Source organism: Sarcophilus harrisii, chromosome 2 (assembly GCF_902635505.1).
Source record: "Sarcophilus harrisii chromosome 2, mSarHar1.11, whole genome shotgun sequence".
Lineage (NCBI taxonomy): Eukaryota > Metazoa > Chordata > Mammalia > Dasyuromorphia > Dasyuridae > Sarcophilus > Sarcophilus harrisii.
In genome coordinates, this window is record NC_045427.1 from 83,720,219 (window position 1) to 83,744,730 (window position 24,512).

The 24,512-nt window shown below is 37.6% G+C and overlaps 1 protein-coding gene across 1 annotated transcript in view; it reads right to left on the reverse strand.

The window, feature by feature from the left end:
• The window catches only part of LRPPRC (leucine rich pentatricopeptide repeat containing), a 106,754-nt gene extending 85,917 nt beyond the window's left edge, over nucleotides 1-20,837 (reverse strand). Inside the window, exons 1-3 of the mRNA XM_031950416.1 lie at nucleotides 20,314-20,837; nucleotides 7,034-7,233; nucleotides 3,229-3,351 (exon numbers count right to left, since the gene is read on the reverse strand). Coding sequence (XP_031806276.1) covers nucleotides 3,229-3,351; nucleotides 7,034-7,233; nucleotides 20,314-20,735 — 745 coding nt within the window. The 5' untranslated portion in view covers nucleotides 20,736-20,837. The remainder of the gene's footprint in view (nucleotides 1-3,228; nucleotides 3,352-7,033; nucleotides 7,234-20,313) is intronic.
• Between the last annotated feature and the right edge of the window lie 3,675 nt (nucleotides 20,838-24,512).

The following is a 24,512-nucleotide window of genomic DNA, read 5'->3' on the forward strand; positions in this document are numbered from 1 at the left end:
GGATGTAGGAAAACTGGGACATTGATGCATTGTTGGTGGAGTTGTGAACGAATCCAACCATTCTGGAGAGTAGTTTGGAACTATGCTCAAAAAGTTATCAAACTGTGCATACCCTTTGATCCAGCAGTGTTACTACTGGGATTATATCCCAAAGAGATTATAAAGAAGGGAAAGGGACCTGTATGTGCACGAATGTTTGTGGCAGCCCTTTTTGTAGTAGCTAGAAACTGGAAACTGAATGGATGTCCATCAGTTGGAGAATGGCTGAATAAATTGTGGTATATGAATATTATGGAATATTACTGTTCTGTAAGAAATGACCAACAGGATAATTTCAGAAAGGCCTGGAGAGACTTACACGAACTGATGCTGAGTGAAATGAGCAGGACCAGGAGATCATTATATACTTCAACAACAATACTATATGATGACCAGTTCTGATGGACCAGGCCATCCTCAGCAACGAGATCAACCAAATCATTTCCAATGGAGCAGTAATGAACTGAACCAGCTATGCCCAGAGAAAGAACTCTGGGAGATGACTAAAAACCATTACATTGAATTCCCAATCCCTATATTTATGCCCACCTGCATTTTTGATTTCCTTCACAAGCTAATTGTACAATATTTCAGAATCTGATTCTTTTGTACAGCAAAATAACGTTTGGTCATGTATACTTATTGTGTATCTAATTTATATTTTAATGTATTTAACATCTACTGGTCATCCTGCCATCTGGGGAGGGTGGGGGTAAGAGGTGAAAAATTGGAACAAGAGGTTTGGCAATTGTTAATGCGGTAAAGTTACCCATGCATATATCCTGTAAATAAAAGGCTATTAAATAAAAAAAAGAAAAAAAAAAGAATGAGAAATATTTTCTTAAGCATAACAAATATGGAGATCTGTTGATCATCATTATGCCTAAGTAGGACATTTATTGATCAAGGTGGTAAATAGAAATAGTGATGCAAAAAAAAAAAAAAAAAAATCAAAATATCACCCATTTTTTGAGTATATTTTTTTTTAAATACAAATGACTGGGAGCAGGAAAAAAAAAGACAAGCCGGTGAATTTTGTTGTTATCATCTTAAATTTTAACATATTCTTTTAAATATTATCTATAAAGAACAATTTTTCACATACAATCCTTTTTTCTGGTCTTCCTATATTAAAATGTTTAAGTTAAGAACAAATCTCTTCTCCCTCTGTACTACTTTACTTGGTTATCTCATTAGTTCCCATGGATTTCATTATTAACTCCATGCCAATGATCTAAAACATCTTGCCCCAATCTCTCAGTTGACCCACTAACTTCTTATTGAAATTTCAATCAAGAATTTTAAATAAGTATTCTTAGGGATTCATGGGCTTTACTCATCTACCAAAAGGAACCATTACACAAAAAGTTAAAAACCCTGCTCTAAACCCCCTGAAATCTATGATTCTAAAATTTAGGATACATTTTCTTTATTACAAATTCTAAGATTAAATGGTTACTTCTCAAGGCTCACATTATTTCTACCCCAACAACCAGTTCTTCACTAGTGGGGAAAAAAAAAAATCAAACTGAGAACAGAAGTTCATTTTGGTCACATCAAATTTTGAAGAAGTAAAATTATCATTAAGTTAATTCCCTAGCCGCAGTAGAGAAGAGGGAATCTACTGCTAAAGGGGAAAGATGTAACTAGCTCTTGCCATGTATATTTATAGCCTTGCCTTTTCCAGCTTGTTTTTCCTGCTCTTCCTTCTCCTCATCTCCCTATCACCTTCACCTGAATCCTTTCAAAAGCTTAAAATGTCATTAGGCTGGTAGTCACAAGTGTTGATCCAATATATTAATATGAAATTTTACACAGATAGATTTGAATCAGATTTTAGGCAGTATAACATGGAACCATCATACTGAGACAGCAGTCATTTGAGTAAAAACCTGGAGTTTCTAGTTGATTCTTAGCAAGATCAATTTGCTTAGGACAAAGCAACCAAAAAAGTGGAAACCCTTTGGAGCTATATTCCAAGAAGAAGGTAGAGTTTATGTTGGGAGAGCTGATAATCCCTACAATGTTCTATCCTGCTCAGACAACATTTTGTAGTGTGTTTGGTTTTTGTAGAAAATCTAAAGGAAGGTTATCTGGAAAGTGAAGAGACTCAAGATCATCTCATATGAAATAAAAGGAAATGGGCATGTTTCCTGTAAAGACTGGGGAAATGTTATACCAGTGTTCAAATATTGAAAAGGTTTTCATGTGAAAGAAAGTGAAACACAAACCACATCTAATCTAAGTCTGATGAACTCTTAAAGAGTATTCAAAGAGTGGAGTAGGTCACCTTATGAGACAGTGGGTCCTCCCAACTGCAAAATATTTAAGCAAATGTTGGATGACCCTTTTTGGTTAATGGTAGTAAAGGTTCTTATATTCATTTATGGATTGGAATAGAAAACCTCTGAAATCTCTTTTATGAGAATTTGTGATTACACTATCAACAGCTAACACATATTACTATTACCATTTTTCAAATAATAACAGATATTGTGAAAAAAAATTTCATAAGTATGTTACTGAATTCCTACTTTGTTTTTTTAATCATTGTGAATTCCCTCAATCAATGGATATTAATAATATAACTACTGTCTTGTGGGGGTAGGAGGAAATAGGAAAAATTTTTTTCAAATTAAAGAGTTTTCATCTTCAAATAAAGTTAAGACTCACTAACTTAAGATACTTCAACAGACCTAAATATTTATCACACTAGAATTATATAGCCGCTGATATAGATATATTAATTACCAACATCTGTAAGTGTGTTTTGAAGGAGGCCAGTTCTTTTAATGAATTACTGTATAGTACTAGTCTTAATTTCATTCAGAAGACATCTCTCCAAATGGTAATATTTTCAAATTCATCCAAGTTATTCAAAAACCTAATGTTTTCAAGAAGAGATTTCACTAGATTAGTTTATTTCATTTTCGTTATTCATATAAGCAATATGATGCAAAAGTGATTTTAACATCTAATTTTCTTTCCATTTGATTATGAATGCCCCTAGATGTCACTATAACTCTCTAAATGAAAAATAAGATTCAGATAATGGTAAAATGAATATCCTGTCATAAAATCTAAGTACATCATTTAATAAACCTTCCTTTTTAAGCAAAAGAAAAAGGGAAAATGCATTATAATAGCTTTAAGATTCCATGTGTGAATTATATATTAAAATAATCATACCCAACTCTTGTAGTTTGTCCCATATCCTGTGGACAAATTCTGTTCGTTCTGAAGGTTTTAGTTCAGGTAATAGAGAGCCACAGCTACGCAGTAAAAGCAAAGCCAGGTTACTACTTGGATTTCCTGTAATGAATGTCATATTTAACAAAATTAATAAAATGGTGAGAACTAGAAAAAATTCAGTTGCATACTATTTCAATTTAAAAAACAATAACAGCAACATAAAAATCAGCCACCAGCTTGAAAATTCTCCCAAACCTTCTGGTCTTATATTTGTTTATGGTATGGCAATTTTCAAAAAACCAAAAATATGCCACATAAAGTTCTTTGCTAAATGTCATAGATTACATTTGTAATTTTTTACAAACTTTTATTTTATGATAAAAAAAAATTGTCATTTCAACTGGCCCTTGAAATTTGTGCCTCCATTAAAAATACCTCAAAAATAAAATAAAAATCTCATTTTCTGCACTTCTGAAGATTTTATAATCTTAAGATTTCCTAATCTTGAAGAAATCTTAAGATTTCTCTTAAGAAGAGATACTACAATCTGCACAAGCAGAACTAAAAGAAAAAAACCCAGTTGATTAGCAATTTAGAATCTTCCAATGCATTTCAAGTTCTTTTCCTTTCATCCTGGTCCCCAGACAGTCAGAAGAGGTACAGGAAGGTAAATAAAAAAGACTAACTTGAGTGAATTTATTAATCTCCTTCAGCCTCTGTTTCTGTTATGAGAATTAGCACTTTGTAAATCTTAAAGCATTAATGCTAATTATTTTACATTTCCATGGTCTTCACTTAAAATTTTATAGTGGCCAGTTTCTATACAGTTCAGAAAGCTACAAAATGAAAAATTTTAAAGGTAAATAAAAGTCTAGTAAAGGCCAGGAGAAAAAAAGCAATTTTTTAGAAGAGATTAAGTACAAGTAATAAGGAGTACATAAATACAAGGCAGGACATATATGTTTAGAGTTTTAAGGAATTGCTTTACCTTTAATCCCTAAACTACATCATGGCTTTCTAATAGACAAAAGTCACCTTTTAAGTACGTTTGTTCAAGAAAAAAGATAGCAAGAATTTTCTTTAAAAAGCCCAGTTAACAGATTTTTACCATTTGTGCTTTCTCCTTTAGTAGATATCCTTTGTAAAAAGAAGTCCTACACCTATGGGTATATTGTATAAGATTTATAAATACAAATTTCAAGCCAAAACAACGCTATGGACCACAGATGTTATCCTGCACAGAAGTTTATTTGCTATGTACTCTCTCTTCCAGAACTCAGATAAATTTATTATGTCATCCAGCACTTATGTTATACAGTGCTCTGGAAATTGGAGATGTTACTGTTGTGTTCTGCACTCAATACTCACCTTCTTGCATTCTGGTTCTCCACCAAATCAATCTACCTCTCCTTAGTCTACTCTTCAACACAATCATTCAGGTGCTACTCCCTAATTTTGGGTGTCTCTTTTACCCTCTTTTTTGCAGGGAGCTGCTCATCATCCATTGGTCCCATGATGCTTAGCCCTAGCTATCCACCTCCATCTCTCTCCTAAGGTCCAATACACATAACAGGTTGCTTGACAAGACATTTGCAACTGCAGAGTAGGCATTTAATAAATGCTTGTTGAAACCATTTTTTATAAAAGGCCTCATTTCTCAAATAGAGACAATTTTCAGACAAAGAAATCAAAACCATCTATAATCACATGAAAAAATGCTCTATATTACTCTTGATTGGAGAAATGCAATTATAACAACTCTGACATACCACTCCACATTCATGAGATTAGCTAATGACAAAAAAAGGGGGGCAGCTAAGTGGCACAGTGGATAGAGCACCAGCTCTGAAGTCAGGAGGACCCGAGTTCAAATCTGGTCTCAGACACTTAACACTCCCTAGCTGTGTGACCCAGGACAAGTCACTTAACCCCAATTGCCTAACACAATCCCAAATGCTCCCCCAAAAGAACAAGAACAAGAAAAATAAAATGATAAATGTTGAGAGAAAATGTGGGAACTGGGACATTAATGCACTGTTGATGGAATTATGAAGTGATAACAACGTTCACTCTGGGGAACAATTTAGAGTTATTCTCCAAGACTATAAAATTGTGCATATGCTTTGATCCAACAATGCCACTGCTACATATACATTCCAAAGACATCCAAAAAAAAAAAAAAAAAAAAAGAAAAAGAAAAAGGACTTCTTTGTACAAAAATATTTATAGAAGCTATTTTTGTAGTGGCTAAAAACTGGAAATCAAAATGATGCTCATCAAGTGGGAAATGCCTAAATAAGATGTGATGGATTATTGTGCCATAAGAAATGACAAACTGGATGTTTTCACAAAAATCTGAAAAAAACCCTACATGAACTCATGCAAATTGAAGTGAGCAGAGCCTGAATGTTGTTGTACACAGTACACAGTACACAGTAACACTAATATTGTACAATGCAGAACTGTGAATGACTTAATTGTTTTTATCAATACAATGATGCAAGACAATTCCAAGGAACTAATGATGAAGCATATCATCAACCTCCAGAGAAAGAACTGTTATTGTTTGAATACAGCAGCATGTTATTTTTCACTTTTTCATTATTTTATTTATTTATAATCTTTTCTAGTACAAAGGGTATGGTAATGTTCTATAGGATTGCATATATAACCTATTATCTGACTGCTTATCATTTTGGGGGAGAGGGAAGATTTTGAAATTCAAACTTAAAAAAGGGGAAAAGAAAAATTTCCGCCCAAATTTTAAAAAGTTGTTTTAACATGTAACTGGGGGATACATACACATTAAATATATATACATTTATTTGTATATTGGGTTAAGTGAAGATTAAAAATTCTCTACTTAGAAAATCATTTGATTTTTTTCAGGATGGCAAAACATGGTATTAAATGACAAAGCCTCAAGAGAGAGGTAAGAAATAACATTTTCTTCCCCCATTCTTTGCATAGTATTGAGTATTCCCTAGTTATTTTTGGTGAACTGTTCTACCCCTTCTCCCCCCTAAAAATTCTTTGGAATAAGGTATTTTTTGGTAGGTGAGGAAAGAATTTATTCAGAAATGTAGATGATATAAGATAATCATAAGTTTTGAAAATTAAAAAATTATACTAAAATTTTCGTCAATTTTTTTTTTTTTTTTAAACAATATAAGGAGATAGCTAGGTAACACAGTCGATGGGACTTAATTAAGGAAAACTGGAGCTCAAATGTGGCCTCAGATACTTAACAGCAGTGTATTAACCCTGGATAGTCACTTACTTCTGTCTGCCTTAGAGACAATAAAGATAGTAATCACTCCTATTTCCCAGGATTAATAGGAGGATCAACTGAAGCACTCAGCAGAGTGCCTTGCACATACTTAATATTTGTTGAAACATAAATGTGTTAGAACATTTATCTTTCATTAACAAAGGCTACATATAATACTTTATTTCAGCTGATTTTGCAACTTGAGGAAATCAGAATGTAATTTCAAGTAAACAGAAAATGGCAACATAAAAACAAAACCACAACCTGATATCATGAAAATTAGGATGAGTATGTGGTGTTAATATTTTCCAAAATTATTTGTAGGATGTTATTACAAATTCTAGCCCAATAGGAAAAAAGTCCAATGTATACTAGATTTCAAAATATTTTTTAATAAATGGTTACCATATTTTAAAAATCTGAAAAGAAAATTCAAAAAAATACATGCATTACAATAAGCTTCCCCCCCCCCCAAAAAAAAAAACTCCACCCATGGCAAAAATTAACTTAAAGGATAGAAATCCTCATTACCTGATCTGCAGATTTCACGATAAATGTTCTGTAAAAGTGTTTTAGTGATACGGCCGGTTCTTCTAACAGAATGATCTAGCCTTTCCAATGCCCAATCAAACTGGTTCATCTGTTTTTTATAAATAGAAATTGATTCTTCTTGATGATCATTCTTTTTCTGAGCTATAGTTGAATAAGTGTTAGCTTCACTGATCAGAGTTCTGTTAAATAAAAAACAGCAATTAACATCTTTAAAAAACCAAACCAGAAATACAAGTTTTACATTAGCATTTAAACTACAAAACTTACTTAGATATCCAAAGTATCTCTAAAAATATTTAATTTGTAACTTTAAAAAAGGGCAAAAGTGAATGCTTTTTAATATTTATGAAACTACTGAATGAGTCTGAAAAACTACATATTCCTCAGTGAGTCAAAACCCATCTACTTGTATTAATTCCCAAGTTTTAGGTAATGAACAATTGTGGTGTGAGGTGTGTTCCTCTAATAGGAACCTAATATAGACAGTTGCTCAAGCAACCCCCCCCCCCAAAAAAAAATCAGTAAAGATGAGACACCATGAAAACCAAAATTCTTTCAAATCAGTTTTCCTAATATAATAAGATCTTTAAAATAATTCACAATCATCATAGTGTAGAATATTGGGCTGCTATGAAGATGAATGAAAGAATGATAGCTAAAGAGGCAGAATGATTTATAAAAACACAGCAACATTCTATGTACAGACTGCTAAGAGTACTTGGGTTTTTATATCCTCCCTATTCTCCTGTGTCAGAGGGAAAAGGAGTGGAGGAATAAAATTCTGGCTTCTGAAATGCTAACTTTGTAAAGGAATTTTACTTTTAAGTAATTTTATTATTGCCCTTTGTTTATTCACCATGTTTTCCCTTTAACCTCTATCCCTTAATGCAAAAGACAAGCATGGTCCAATTAAAAGAGTACTGGCTTTGGAATTCAGAGTCAGAATTTGGATTCACTCTTTGTTAGGCCTCAACTTCTTGTCTGTATAATTTGATGTTCAGAAGAAAGCCTCTGAGATCTCTTCCAGTTCTAAGGATAGAATGTTCTTATCTTGTAGCTCAGCTACTTCTTTTCACAGAAGACACTGGGGGCCAAGAGTGGGGAAAGGCACAAGAAGGGCAGACCAAGAACTCAAACCTAGGGCTGCTCCTGCCTTTACCACCATTACTGACCTCCACAAGTTTTTCATGTTTTCCTTTTCATATCTAATCAGTTGCCAAGTAATGGCAACTCACATAATGCAATATTTTCCATAACTGTTCCCCCTCGTTTTTATTTTCATTGCCAGCACTAAATTAGACAGACCCCAGTCATCTGTCAGCTTACCTATTAAAACAGCCTAACTGGCTTCCTTATTACTACTACTACTGGTTTGCTCCACCAATTCCCCAAGTTGCTTCCAGAGTAATCTTCTCAATGCCTAACTTGAAACATCTTTCCCTAGCTCAAAAAATTTAAATGTCTGCCCATATCATAAAGCCTTAGCACTTTCTGCCTTCCACAACCTGGCTCCAATCTTCTTCAGCCTCATCTCATTTATTTCCCTTAATAGATACTATGAACTATTCATCTTCCTTGAAGTCTTCTGGTACTCTCCTGTTTCTATCAACCTGCCCACACCATAGCCAGTACTAAAGTTTACCCATTCCTCCAATCACATACCCTCAAATACACAGACATAGCACTTAACCTTTTAGAAAACCAATTCTTCCCTAAAGCTTTCCTGTATTTCCTAATCTCCAAATCTCTTGGAGACCTCCAAGCACCACATTTGTTCCTGCATATTCTATTTGGCATTAGTGTGACTAAGAACTCAACATATCTACTACTAAATAAATTCCTTGGGGACAGAAACTGGACTCTTTAAGTCATCTTTTGCCAGAGGGCAAATACAGTAAGAAGCTAAGTAGTCAGTAGATGAGAGCTGATTAATCTCAGATGTGTGCAAATCACTCAGTCTTTCCCAACTGGGAAAGAGGAGGATAATGTTTGTTACCTACTGGACTACCCTTAAGCATTGTATAAATGTGAATGCTTTTTACATAGCCCACATAGAATCTCATGTCAACTTCTCCAATGCCACTTTCAAGGGGGAAAAATTCATAAGCTTTAAAATTTGCATGAAGACTTTAACAACATTTGCAAAGATGGTCCACTTTGACACAAGCTTTTAAAGCATCTGCACCCTTACCATTTCTCTTAACAGGTTAAATTCAACAATTATGAGGCATCTGTTATGCGCGTGTTACATAGGAGAAGGGAATCTAAAGACAAAACAAGTAAAGACTTCTTGCCCTCAAAGAAGTTGCCCGTCTACTTCTATGTCCTTTGGGGGAAGGGGGGGGGAGGGGCGGAAGGCAATCAAGATCACACTAATAGTGTCAAGTGGGGTCAGGCCACATTTGAACTCAGATCCTCCAGACACCAGGCCTAATGTACTATTCACTAAAGTACTAACTATGCCTTCTATGCCACTTTCAACAAGTTTACTGATGCATTATTGGTGGAATAATGAATTGGTGAAACTATTCTGGAAAACAATTAAGAACTGTGTTCAAAAAGCTAAAAAAACTGCATATACCCTTTGACTCAGCAATACTACTTCTTGGGAAGCTTGGGAAGACTTATATGAACACATATAAAATGAACTGAGCAAAATCAGATCACTATTAATAATAATAATAATGGTGATTAACATGAAAAGACTTAGCTCTTCTGTTTGGGACAATTCTAAGGAACCCATGATGAAATATGCTATCTATATTCAAAGAAAGACTGATGATCCTTGAATACAGTCTGAAGCATATTTTTTTTCATTTTATTTTTGTTTGTGCATAATGGGCATCTTATTTTGCAACTTGGCTAATATGGAAATATTTTCATATTCAGTAGCAATACTGCTTACTTTCTGAAGGGGTAGAGAAGGGATGGGAGAGAATTTTAAATTTTTTTAAATTTTTAAATGAATATTTAAACTTTTTAATGTAATGGGGAAATAAACGAAAAATTTTTTTGACAAATTTAAAAGATCTTTACTTGTACAAGTATGTGGCAAATTGATATTTTCAAATATCCAAAAAGGCAAAAGGTCAAATCATTAAATATTTATCTCCAACAAGCTGAATAAAGTAATGCCTCTGACTAAAAAAAAAGTTAGGTAAAATTGGTACAATGGAAAAAACATTGGTATTGGTAAACTTGTTTATTCAACTTTACCATTGCAAATTAAGGATTGTTCCAAAAGCAATTAAAACAAAATATCTTATCTTAAGGAATGAGAGCAGAGTTTGAATCCTAATATCTGATAGCAGCAACTTTTCACCTCTCAGAGAGTAGTATAATGGAGATAATCTTATTTTTAAAATAGGCAACTTTTAACTGTGGCATAAACAGAATCCAAAGTGTGTCAAGAAATACAGCTCCTTAAAGTAAAAGGAAGGCATGTTAATTCCTGAGCAAACACTCGGGGTTAAATATCTTTGTAAAGCTGCATTTCAATAGGCTTTCTTTTAAAGTACCACAACTAGGTCAACATCTAGCCAAAGCGATGATAAATCATGTGGGGTCCTCAACTTATTCATTATGGTACCCAGAGAAGTATCCCAAACCAAAAAGTACTGCTAGAGGAAGGCCAAAAAATAATAAATAATAATTCATTGTCTTGAGACTTAAAAAGGTCAAAAAAGAGAAAGATTGAAAAAGCTGGTGATATAATTTTGGTGATAAAATACTTATTAATAACTTTAAAGGGAAAAAAATGAGTCCATTAAAATTTACATCAAAAAGACCAATTCTATTAAGCTTGAGCTCTCGAAGGCCATGTGTGTGTGTGTGTGTGTGTGTGTGTGTGTGTGTGTGTGTGTGTGTTTAAGATTAGACAGGTTTCAACCAGCTAACATATTCTTGATTCTCTTTCCTCATATATAACAATGAAAATAATGGATAATATTCCCTGACTTCACAGAAGTATTAAGGACTACAAGGATATTTTAAAGGAATAGGCTTTCTCAGAATAAGAGAAGGTATAATAAACAAGTGACATAAGAGGGATGAGTGATGGCAAGGTAGTGTGGGTAGATAAGATGAAATATGAAGCAATATGGTCTGGGGCCTACTAACAAAGCAGTTTGTCTGAAAAAGATCTATTTTATTGTGAGCGTGAAGAGTCAATGATGTACCATGGAAGCCAAAGAAGTTCACTTAGACCACAGGGAATCTTCTACCTCAAATAACCAAGTTATTATCTATAACTTAAAACAATACTTTGAAAAAGGCAGAGGATTTAGATATTATCGATATCTAAAGAAAAACTGTTGACAAGCTGATGAGTGCTACCTCCAAACTAAGACAGACAAGGATGAGCTGAAGTAACTGGGAAGGTTTAGCCTAAAAAATAGAAGCTACTAAAAAAATAGTGTAAAAAAAAAAAAAAAAAAAAAGAAAGAAAGAAGAAAAAGAAAAAAGAAAAAACTGTCACTCCAGGACCAGTCACAAGGCAAAGGGCTTACACTTGTTTTGTTTGAAATTAGATGGCAGAACTAGGAACAATGAGAAGTTGCAGAGAGGTATAGCATAAAGTCAAAAATAAATAAACAAATAAATCTAACAAGAGGTAAGGGAAATGCCACAAACTGAATGATGTTATCCGAATGACCAGGACAGGACTCAAAGGAAAAAAAAGAAAATGAGCCTCCTGCCCTTCTTTGAAGAAAAAGGCACTGGGAATGTACAAGGGCAGCAACACTCTCTACACATTGTCAGACTCTTGCAGATGTCTGGAAGTTTTGCTGAAAAGCTTTTTAAATCTATTCTTTAAGATAACTCCCTACATAACAGATCAGGGGTGGATATAATCAGAAATGAACATAGAAAAACAAAAAATACTAAGGAAAAATTTACAAGTACGGGAAGACTTATCCTAACAATTAGAGATGCGTTGATCTTCTTTAAAGGCAATGGGTTTCTCCCTAACTGAAGGTCTTCAAGCAAAGGCTGCATGACACCCAACTGGGGTTTTTAAGGAGAGAATGTACAAAGCCACTCGCACACAACTGTTACTTCAAGCATTTGCATTTTATCTCTAATTTTAGGGAAAAAGGCTTAAAAGAAATGAGAAGAGGAAAGCTTCAGAAGATCTTGCCCTGCTCAAGCTTTTCAATGACCCAAGAAGGGAGAAATTCCGCTTCCCATCTCCCTCTATAACCACTGAGAAGAAAATATAATCCTGAGAAGAAAAGAGAAGGGACTGACTGGTCAATCAACTATGGTTATATGAAATAGGAGGCTATGGATTTTGTTATCCTCTCCTGATCCAGAATTCCACCTCACATTTCCAAAGGTCCCTCAACACTACATACCCCAAACCTATCTCACTTATCCCACCTGGAGTCTTGTGGTAACATCCTAATTCCTCCCTGTATTCACTTCCTTCCCAATTTCAGTTAGCACTTAATTACTTTCTCAGCAACGCTCTTTTGAATTGGAGTGCCTTTAAATCCAACTGTAATGGCACAAGAGCAGCATAAGGGATATCAGAAAGAGTAATGATAATAAAAGTTAAGTAGACCAATCTAGTAATATATTCAGGAAACCAAGCAATCTATTCATACAAGACCCCAGCATGTTGGGTGACTTAAGATAGATCTTGGATAAGAAAGGACTTTTCATCTTTAATATTGCCCTTAATTGTCCTAGAGCTATTAAAAATAAGTTTCATCTGTCTAAATTTCCTTTTAGCATACTAGAAATTCACTTCTTTCTCCTTATATCTTCTAACAAAGAATCATGCTATTGAATTGTATTTTTAAATTTGTTACTGTACAAACTCAAACTGTTACTGTACAAACATGGATTTACAGTACTATACTATACTGTATTAACAGGTAACAAAAGTCTCTATAAGCCAGACCCCACTGAGGCAACAAGATTTAGAATCCTAATTTAAACTTTTTCCTAGTACTATGTAGTAGATACATATATGTGTGTAGTAGTACTATGTACTACTAGTTCTCCAGATTATTTCCCTTGTTTTCAATGTAAATTTCTTAAAGTGAAATCCTACTCATATGGAAACTCCTGCCTAAACACTATAGTTAGGAAAAACGAACCTCCTGCTGCCCCAATTTCTGTCATATAGAACTACCCCTAAAAGTAGTTTTTCCTCTTTTCTTTTTCTCAACAGTGTCTATTTAATCTCTAACCTTGCTTTACCCAGCTCCTATTTTCTAGTACTTGCCTAGTAATCACACCTTAGACCACAACATACTCTTAACTTCACCAGAAATCACCACTCCAAACCTACAAGATCCAAGATCTGAAATTCTCTCACTGATTTACAATTTGTCCTTCCTAACTTTTCCTCCCAGATTTGCTCTTTGCCTTCAATGTAAACTTTAGTCGTTCAGTCCCTACGTCTTCCAGAGTTGGGCATCAAAATGTTAAGTGCTTCAGCTTTGAATCCCTGGCTTTCACATTCTCCCTTCTAATACTCCAAAATGAGTCCCCTGGCCATCTATTTCCCCAGTTTCTATTCTTAAATAACTTAATTCCAGCTTCAGTGCCTTCCTGGCTCAATCACACTTCAGACATTTCTATAATTAAATGTCCTGAAGATGTCTCAAATTCAATATGACCAAACATAGCCTATCATCTCTCTCAATACCTACACCCTTATTAAAACTTGTTTCTGCAGAGGGCACTACTGTCCTATTCACTCTGGCTGATTTCTTTGGAGTCATTTTAAACTTCCTATTCAAGTAAAAGGCAAATCTTATTTCTCCTTCTATCTAAGTTATCAAAACTATCTAACCTCAACAGTGTCCTCACAGCCTGGCAGAGATCATCCTGCTGTATTCAGTCCCTACCAAATTGTCCAGTACTATTTGAAGATGATTCTCTTCTCTCAAGAACATGCATGACCAGAAAAGGAGATGAGCATGTCAAACAGAAGAGTGAATAGCAGGACACTCAAGTGCTGTTCGGGCACCCAAAAAACATTAGGAAGGAAACCAGGACTCTGAAACAGGTACAGGAAAGAGATCCTCACCAATTATCACTGAAGTCTCTGGGCCAAAAAGAAGAAAGAGAAGCAGTGAGGAACCAGAGTTGTTTTCCAGCAGAAGCTGCCGATTCTACAGAAGAAAAGTTGTCTTACAATCCTTAGATTTATAAGTACAATCTCGATGACAACTTGTTGGGCAGCTTTGTCCAAATAAGGACTGGACCTTGAGTACCCTTTCAACAAAATTTGTGACTGACTCAGGCTTTGAAGTCTGAGGACATACTTTGGAATTAAAATGTGGTTCAGATAATAAATCAAGCACTTTTCATTCATTAAAGCTAGATAAGATTGAATCACGTTGTCAACTGTTATCTTCTAAAATATGAAAATGGACTGCAGAAACTAAGTAGCACATTTTTTTAAATCCTTCATTATAGCCATTTATAAATGTTACTAAAGCAACTATTACTTTCACAAGAAATTATATAGTGGAGCACCAGCCCTGAAGTTAGGACACGAGTTCAAATCTGATTGCAGACACTTTAACACTTCCTAGCTGTGTGACCCTGGGCAAGTCACTTAAACCCAACTGCCTCAGCAAAAAAGAAAAGAAAAAAAAAGAAAAAGAACAAGGAAAAGGAAAAGGAAAAGAAAAAGAAAAGGAAGAAAGGAAGAAAAGAAAGAAGAAAAAGAAAGAAATTATAGTCAAAATCTGTATTATTGGTTCATTGATCTTCTATTAGTGTCAAATGAACTTTCTAAAGGGCAAAAACATATTAGAAAAGTCAATACTGAAAAGCTTATTTCTAATTTTTAGACATTTATTCTCTGTACAAGCTAATAGCAAAATTTAGTAACAAGAATTTATTAAGTTCCTACTATGTGCCAGGCACAGTGCTAAGAACTGGGGATACAAAGGAAAGCAAAAACAACTCAACCACTGCTCTCAAAGAGCTAACAGCCTAATGTGGAAAACCAAAGGGAAATGACAGAAAAAGAATAAATTGAAGATAATCAAGAGGTAAAGTGCACTAGTATGAAGTGGGATGAGAAGATTTGAGCAGGAATTTAAAGGAAGCCAGGAGACAGGAAGAGCTCCCAGCCAATGACAGGTGACAGATTATTTGGAGCAGGAAACATTAAGAAGACCAGTGTCATACAACAGAATATGTGGCAGGTATAACAAGACTGGAAAGAAAGAAAAATGGCCAAATTCTAAAGGGACAAGTAGATGATTTTATATTTGGTTTTAGAGCCACTAAAGGGGTAAAATGTTCAGACCAGCAAATTAGGAAGATCACTTTGGTAGCTGAGTGGTGGATGGACTGGGCTAAGGAAAGGATTTTTGAAACAGGTCTAATGTCTCCATTAAACACAGATGAAATATAAATTCTAGAAAGCTATAGTGATAGTCCTACATGTGAGGTGATAAGAGACTTGCATCAGGGTAGTGACTATGTCAGAGGAGATATATACCAATTAGATATGTGGGGTGAGAGAATAAGGAGTTATGAATGACAACTAGATTTCAAACCTGGCTAAGTGGAGAATTAATGGTACTCTATTATAACAAGAAGATTGGAAAAGGGAAGAGGGGGTGTTGAAGAGGAAAAGAATGAGTTCAATTTTAGCCATGTTGAGGTTAAGATGAATGAAGGAGATCGGTTTGAGAAGCCCAATAGGCAAATGAAGATGTGAATCTAAAGATAGAACTGGAAAAGCACTCACCTTGAGAGTCATCATCAGCAGTTTAACATTGCTATTCCTCTGGCACTGATTATTGCTCACTAGTTATTTAGAAAACTGAGCTGAAAAATTCAAACCTTCAGGGCATGTTAGTCATGCTGAATGCTGTAGTACATATTAGTAATACATAGTAATACCTATTAGTATGTGCGAATACTTCTAATGTTCTATGACTTAGAATATGCAGTTATAGTAGAGATTGAAAACAGAACAGAGTTTAAAGAATGACCCCAAACCTATCAACTGCCTAGGGACCTTCTAGTGCTGAGCTCCCCCACACTTCCTGCCTTGATGTGGGGCCATGAAAAACCTTTCCAACTCAGTAGTAGTTGCCAGAGTTGTCACTCCAATGACACTACTGAATTTTCTTCCGAAAGCAAGATGGCCTGGGATGTAGTTCTACCTCTCGCACTCCAAGCAAATTGTTTATTACTATTATTATAGTATACTACACTAGAGAGTCATTTCCCAGAACAGCCAGAATCAGATTAAAAATGGAAGTGGGAAATGTTTAACAAAATAAATAAAAATACAATAAAGCACAGATTATTATTGTGTGGATTTCTAAATCAATATGGGGCTAGGAGGAACCTATTTTGAGATTGATACCATTGCGTAGATCAGTGAGTCATGCCCACGTCTTTTAAAATGTAATGTTATCTATTTAACTGTATATTATTCATTTTGTTAAATATTTCCCAATTACATTTGTGTTTTGACACCTCTGTTGTAGACAACTAAGTGGCAGAGAAGGACCTATTTGTATTGGTAAAATGAATTTCCACATCTGGGAGGTTCCTATACCTATGAAATCCCTGGCTAAGTCCTCTACCTCATGTTTCTTAACATTGAGACAAGATCTTTATAGATGGGGCAGATCCTACTACAGAGCAGCTCCACTTCTGGCTTGGGGACAACTAACTCTTCTCTCTCTTTTTTCTTTCTTTCTTTCTTTCTTTTTTTTTTTTTTTAATTTAATAGCCTTTTATTTACAGGTTATATGCATGGATAACTTTACAGCGTTAACAATTGCCAAACTTCTTGTTCCAATTTTTCACCTCTTACCCCCCACCCCCTCCCCTAGATGGCAGGATGACCAGTAGATGTTAAATACATTAAAATATAAATTAGATACACAATAAGTATACATGACCAAAACGTTATTTTGCTGTACAAAAAGAATCAGACTCTGAAATATTGTACAATTAGCTTGTGAAGGAAATCAAAAATGCAGGTGTGCATAAATATAGGGATTGGGAATTCAATGTAATGGTTTTTAGTTATCTCCCAAAGTTCTTTCTCTGGGCATAGTTGGTTCAGTTCATTACTTGTTCCATTGGAAATGATTTGGTTGATCTCGTTGCTGAGAATGGCCAAGTCCATCAGAACTGGTCATCATATAGTATTGTTGTTGAAGTATATAACGATCTCTTGGTCCTGCTCATTTCACTCAGCATCAGCCTTTCTGAAATCATCCTGTTGGTCATTTCTTACAGAACAGTAATATTCCATAATATATTATGGAATATTACTGTTCTGTAAGAAATGACAATTTATTCAGCCATTCTCCAACTGATGGACATCCATTCAGTTTCCAGTTTTTAGCCACTACAAAAAGGGCTGCCACAAACATTCGTGCACATACAGGTCCCTTTCCCTTCTTTATAATCTCTTTGGGATATAATCCCAGTAGTAACACTGCTGGATCAAAGGGTATGCACAGTTTGATAACTTTTTGAGCATAGTTCCAAACTACTCTCCAGAATGGTTGGATTTGTTCACAACTCCACCAACAATGCATCAATGTCCCAGTTTTCCCACATCCCCTCCAACAATCATCATTATTTTTTCCTGTCATCTTAGCCAATCTGACAGGTGTGTAGTGGTATCTTAAGAGTTGTCTTAATTTGCATTTCTCTGATTAATAATGACTTGGAGCATCTTTTCATATGACTAGAAATAGTTTCAATTTCTTCATCTGAGAATTGTCTGTTCATATCCTTTGACCATTTTTCAATTGGAGAATGGCTTGATTTTTTATAAATTAGAACTAACTCTTCTCTTATTTCCAGGGGCTTAACATAGCGATGCAGAATGTCTTCAGCCTTTCCTGTAGCTGTAATTATAAGACTATCTACCACCACAGAAGCATACAGAGTGTGGTTCAATGAAATGAGCACGACATTTTGGACTAAGAGAACCTGGAGATGAATAAAGAAACGACCAGTATACGTTTTTGGACAAGTGACCTCACTCATCTTTCTATTCTCAGTTCTTCATATGTAATATGGGAGGATTATCTCTATCATTACATCGATTTCTATCTCTATACCTTGCTGCTTGCATTCTATCCATCTACCCAACAAACTTTGGATTTTTCCTCTAAGAAGCCAGACTCAAACATTGCTTGGTGCAAGTCCCAGAAAACTGGCCGGCCAGGTCAATTCCATCTACCATGATGCAACTGCCTTACTCCACTGCTCCTTCTTTCAACATTTTTCTATAGGTAGTCTTCTCCCATTAGAAGGTAAGCACCTTGAGGGAATGGACTGTCTTGCTTACTTGTATGTTTATCCCCAGAGTTTTACATTATTCTGGCATACAGTATACACTTAATAAATGCTTATCTGTCCTACAACCTTATCATCTTAAGAACGGAAAGAGATCTATTCTTTTGTAAAAAGCACTCGATGGTGGCGAAAAATTGAAAAGTGAAGAGATGCCATTAATTGAGTAATGGTTAAACAAGTTATGGTATATGATTATACTAGAATACTATTATGCAATAATGAGTTTCAGAAAAATCTGAAAAACTTATATGAACTCATGCAAAGTGAAATAAGCAGAACCAAATCACGGACATAGTATTTTTATGTGAAAGACTTAGCTACTCTGATCAAGGCAGTTCCAAAGGACCCACTATGAAAATTGCTACCCACCTCGAGAAAACTGATCAACTCTGAATGGGGATTGATGCATACTTTTAAATTTTATTTACTTTTAAATTTTTATTTCTATTCTTTTATGTTCTTTTGCAATGTGGAAATAAGTTCATGTCCTCATATGTATAACTGAAATCAAATTGTTTGCCTTCTCAAGAAGGGAGCAGGGAGAGCATTTGTAACTCAAAATTTTCAAAAATGTGTCAACTTTTTACATGTAGTTGGGAAATATTTAATGAAATTAAAATAAATTTTGACATCTTTTAAAGCACCTGGCTGGAAAGAAATCACATTAGCTCAAGTTCTGACCATTAATGGAGTAGCACTTTTAATTTTGAATTAATCTGTACAGTGGAGATGCTAATCAAATATCTATTCTTTTCCTTCCCTTACAATTGCATGAGTTTACCAGGGGAAAAAATCAAATTATTAAGAATGTAGGAACAAGTTTAGAGAAGTACATAAAATATCCCCCCATAGAGATAGGAGAAACATGTAAAACATAAGAACTTGTTTAAAGACTAAAAATGTAATTATAAACAAATATGTATCTATGCCCATGCAGATCAGATCGCTCAGTAAATTTAACTGCACTTTATATTCTTAGAACAGGATTTCTTTATTTCTTCCTCTTTTTTGCTGTTTTAATTCTAGTCGCCTTGTCTCTTGTGACTTTTTCCCATTCATCCTATAACTAGCTTGTTGGGACTTAGGCCTGCGTGTAGAGTGTGACCTCTAAGGCAGCAGAGACCCCGCCCGGATCTCGGCCACCCCAGAACTCAGTAGCGGCACGATGCTTGACCTATCACGGCGGGCCTTTATAAATGGGCCCTAGCCTGAGGCATTTACAAAGCGCCGGCTAATAACTGCAGGCGACTTATTACTACGGCCGCTGTTACAGAGGATGCTGGATCTGGAGTCGGGCTACACCCGCCACTACACCGGCTCTTGGGACTTGGGCCCAGTCGGGGAATCTGTACGTTCTCGGAGCCCTCGGGCTTTGAGGCGGTCCCGAGAGGTCCCAGCTGTCCGAGACCGGGCCGGTCCGGAGCGCCGAGCGCCCACGACGCTACCCACGTGCGGAGAGTTTCCTGGAACGTTTAAAGAGACAGCGCGCTGTCCCGGAAGCTCCGCAGCGTCCGCGCGCAAGCACGTGGTTCCGCGCCCGGCGCTGCGACCCCGAGAGGAACCCCCACCGGCCCGGCTTTTGGGTTCTCCCATAAAGCCCAAACAAGGCCCGCACCCGGGGCCTTCGGGAGTCTCCCCTCCCCCGCCCCAGAGGGTGCAGGCAGGACAAGACCTCCGGGAGCAGCGCTGCGGAAAAGCGAAGGGAAGCGAGCGCGGGGAGGGGGCGTGGCCACGCGGCGCCGGAGGGAAACCATGTGGAGATTTGACCTTCCAGGCGGCGCAGAGGCCCTCGCCGGGAAAGGACGCGAGCAGAATCGCCGGCGCCGAGTGCCGGGGGCTGACGCCGCAGACGCGCGCGCCTCGCCCTCAGCTCGAGCCGCGGAGCCCCCGGGTGGGAGATAACAGAAACCCAGCCGGAGAGAACGACCTCCCTCCGCACTCACCTCGCAAGGGTAGGTCTAGGGCTGGCGAGGCTGGCGGCGGCAGCTCGCGGGAGGCCCGCCCTGCCCGTGAGGTGGCGCAGGGGGAGCGGGAAAAGCGGGGCGAACCTGGCCCCCTCCCGGAGCAGCCAGCGAGCCGGTCTCAGTAGAGCTGCCATGTCTCCGTCCCCCGGTAACTCACTCCCGCAGGTTCGCAGAGGACAGGAGGAGCACGTGACTAAACGGGAGCCGGCGCGGGCGAGACCAATGGCTCGTACCCGGAGGGGGGGTAGTGGGGAGGAAGAAGAGGCGAGCCTAGGGACGAATGCGGTGGAGACTAGGGCCCGGGGACGAAGGCCTATTTCTTTAGGGGACTCCGCCAGCTCCTGTTGTGTGTCTGGGATCGTCGCAGAACTCTTTTTGGGCTCCCTCTCCCCCAGGGGCATGGAGATGGTATAGTCGGAAGGGGCTGGCTCTTTCGAAGTGGCTGCTGGGGCCAAACGGCCTCCAAACGCTGGGGAAGCCGGGATTGCCCTCCTGCGAGGGTCACCGAGCGGGAAACTTCCCGTCTGTCTCCCCTTCCCAGCCAGAGTCGTTTTGTAAACTTGGGGGGCGCCGCGTCACGGGCCTGCTTCTGAGTCAGCCGCAGCCACGCATTTCCGCGGGTGAAGAGAAGCCCGAGAGCGACCCTGACGGGAGCGTGGAATGACCTTGGGCGAGTCCCTCGACCCCTCTCTGAGCCTCGGGCGTCGGCTAATACAAACGTCCCACTGAGGAAACGGAGGCAGGGGGAGGGGCAGGAACTTGAACTCAGATCTTTACGTAACACTCTGTGTTAGCAAAAAAAAAAAAAAAAAAAAAAAAACACTCTGCCCTCAGATAATCTAGAATAATCTGGGAATGAAGGGCAGTGCTTGCCTCCCAGAGGCAGTAGCAGCCAGAAAGGAGTAACGCTTATGGAAGAGGTACGTGTAGTGTGTGTAATATGTTATGTGCGCGTTATGTACACACGTGTTCGTAATTTCCTGATCAGCGAACGGGGAAGGACTGAGGAGGGAGAGGATTTGGAAAATGATAAAATTTGTTAAATGTTAAAAAAAAAAAAAAAGTGTTAACATTTGTTAAATGTTAAAAAAAAAAAAAAAAGCAAATGGAAAAAAAAATTTTTTTTTAATTTTTTTAAATTTTAAAAAAGACTTGAGAGATGTAAAGTGGACTCCCTGGGACACTAGAGGAGCTCTAAAGAAAGAGCAGGCTCTGAAGGGTAACTGTCTCCAGGCTGGTTCCCCTGAAACAGCAAGTGGTGGGCCCGGGGCTAGCTGGGCGGGGGCCCGCCGCAGCCTCGGTTTGGGAATTTTCACCGCCCGGGCTGTGTGGCGAGTCTGAGGTGGGGAAAACTGAAAGAACTTGTAAGGGTGCCAGGCCCGGCCGTGCCCTGAGTGAGAAGGAACCGGCACCTCTGGCGAGTGCAGCAGCAGAAGAGTAGGGGGCACTTGCAGGAGCGGGGAGCGCTCGGTTCTGGGGCGAGAACTCCCATGAAGCTGGAAATTTCGGTAACTGGGATCTTCCCCGCCTCCTGAGATTAAGGGCGTTTAAGCTTGAAATCGTGAGAAAGCGCAAGGCCCTGGCACAGTTACACAAGTTTATGGGAAAAAAGTCAACCAACTAGAAAAGGAGATCCAAAATCTTGAGGAAGAGAATGCCTAGAATTGGGACCCATGGGTGATGGGGTCCTTGGTAGCTAGGTCTTGATAGAGCCTGCATTGCAGTCTGAAAATTGAGCTGTTCCCTGAGGCAAGTGTGGAGGCGCTCTGAAATGATTATCTTACTTTAAGTAAACCTTTTGATTAGGTGTTTACTTATCTTAACTAGGCCCTGTTTGAATCCCTATATTCATCTCCTTGCTTTGAAAATTACTGTATCCAATCAGCCCAATTTTGTCATCAATCCCTGAGATTATATCTCTCCTGTGAAATAATCTACCTAAACCTCAATGATATAATCCCTCTGTGTGTTCATTAGGAACCACAGACTTAGTCTGCCCTTATATGAACTGATGCTGAGTGAAATGAGCAGAACCAGGAGATCATTATATACCTCAACAACGATACTGTATGAGGATGTATTCTGATGGAAGTGGATTTCTTCGACAAAGAAGATCTAACTCAGTTTCAGTTAAGAAACTAAGAAACAGTTAAGAAAACCAAAGAAAGAACACTGGGAAATGAATGTAAAATGCATTTTTTTTTCTTCCCGGGTTATTTCTAGCTTCTGAATCCAATTCTCCCTGTGCAACAAGAGAACTGTTCGGTTCTGCACACCTATATTGTATCTAGGATACACTGTGACATATTTAACATGTATAGGACTGCTTGCCATCTGGGGGAGGGGATGGAAGGAGGGAGGGGAAAAGTCGGAACAGAAGTGAATGCAAGGGATAATTGTAAAAAGTTACCCAGGCATGGGTTCTAAAAAAGCAAAACTGTAGAAAGCACAGAGGAATTAAATGGCAGAGGAGGATTACTCTCCTATTTACTCTCATCAAGAATGAATTAAAGAGGGAACAACACATATTTAGAAGGATATAAACATCTAACTTAAGAGAGTAAGAGAATAGGGAAGGGAGAGAATGTAGATTAAATGGAATGGGATAAAGAGGGAGGGAAATGGTGAGGAGAAAAGCTACCCTTCCTAAAAGGATCCTAAATAATAGTAAAGCAAGATAGTAGGTACTCTTGTAGTCTTATTTGGGGAAATAAGGTGGAAAAAAAGAATAAAGTACACAATAGAGAACAAAAAATCTACAAGAGAAGAGACCACATGAAGATAATGTATAGTTTTATTTTGAATCCTCATTCTGTTGTGCACATGGCAATTTTTTCTTTTTCTGTTTTTTCTTTTGTATTTTAAGTTTAAAATAAAAATTTTTTAAAAGTGAAAATTATGTGAAAGCCAAATGATATTAATAAAAATTTACCCTAAAACCAAAAACAAAAGTGTTGGTAGTTATATTTTTTTTATTGGAAGAATATGAATACGGGACCATTTATGTGAGATGAGGGGAAATTCAGTTAAGTTTTCAAGACTACCTTCTTTAGTAACTACCAAGATTCTCCCAGAGTGTTTCATGTATCATTTATCTTTTCTTTACTCCCTTCTCTTATCCTCCCCCCTCTCGGTATCTTGGAATATTCATTCAGGGTAGAGACCAGAACCCTACCAACAGCATAATTGACACTCTTCCCTTTGTCTACTTTTTGTGAACAAATTTTAATGAATGCTTTTAATAGCAGTAGTGCCTCTTAAGTGGACAGAGAACTGGTTCTCAGTGTCAGAATAACCTTTTTTGTACCCTAGTTGTATGTAGAGGGCCATTGGGTATAGTCAGGTTATGAGTTCACCACAGCATCCTAGTTTCCATGGGGTATTTTGAGGGACAGAACTGAAGAAAATGGCTCCTAGGAGTTGAAGATAGTATGGACATTTATGTATGTCCATCTCTGGTATTGTGCGTAGGAACAAATGGAAACTCTTGGAGTTGGCCCTAGTCATCCTGTGAATTTAATACCAAATTGTACCGAAATTAAAAGGCTGAAATAGTTTTCTATACCAGTTTCCCTTACAATAATCCTCCGATGAGGATTTGGCAGCTTTAAAGAAAGTTACCGGCCCAATTGCTGATACAGTGGAGCAGATTGGCATTGTCAACCTTGTTAATGCCTTTTTTTTTTTTTTTCTATTCATGTGGTTGACACTAATTAAAAATTTGCTTTCATTTGAGAAGGAATACAGTATGACCTCACTGCCCTTTTCCTGGGCTGCCTACTTCAACTCTCCCTTGCTATTGTAGTAATAGGCAGGAACCCAAAAGAAGCCCCACTTTCTGAGGGCATTAAGTCCACTATCAGAGATGTTGACTAGACCAGACAGAGCTATAGGGCAGAAACCTCAGACCAAAACGGGGTCTACATGAAGGCCAAGGGACAGGAGATCAACCCTAAGAAAGTCTGGAATGCAGTCTGTTCAGTCAAGTTTTAGGGAACATAGTAGATGGAGAGGTGATTCCCATGACAATCCATAGCAAGCCAGTTATGCTCAGCACTGCAGCAGACACTAACAAGGAACAGCAGCCGCAGAGGTTCTGTACGATGGGCAGTGCTGCAGGAATTGGCATCCGCAGCGGGCACTGCGGGAAGTGTCGTGGGTATTGCTGTCAGTATTCA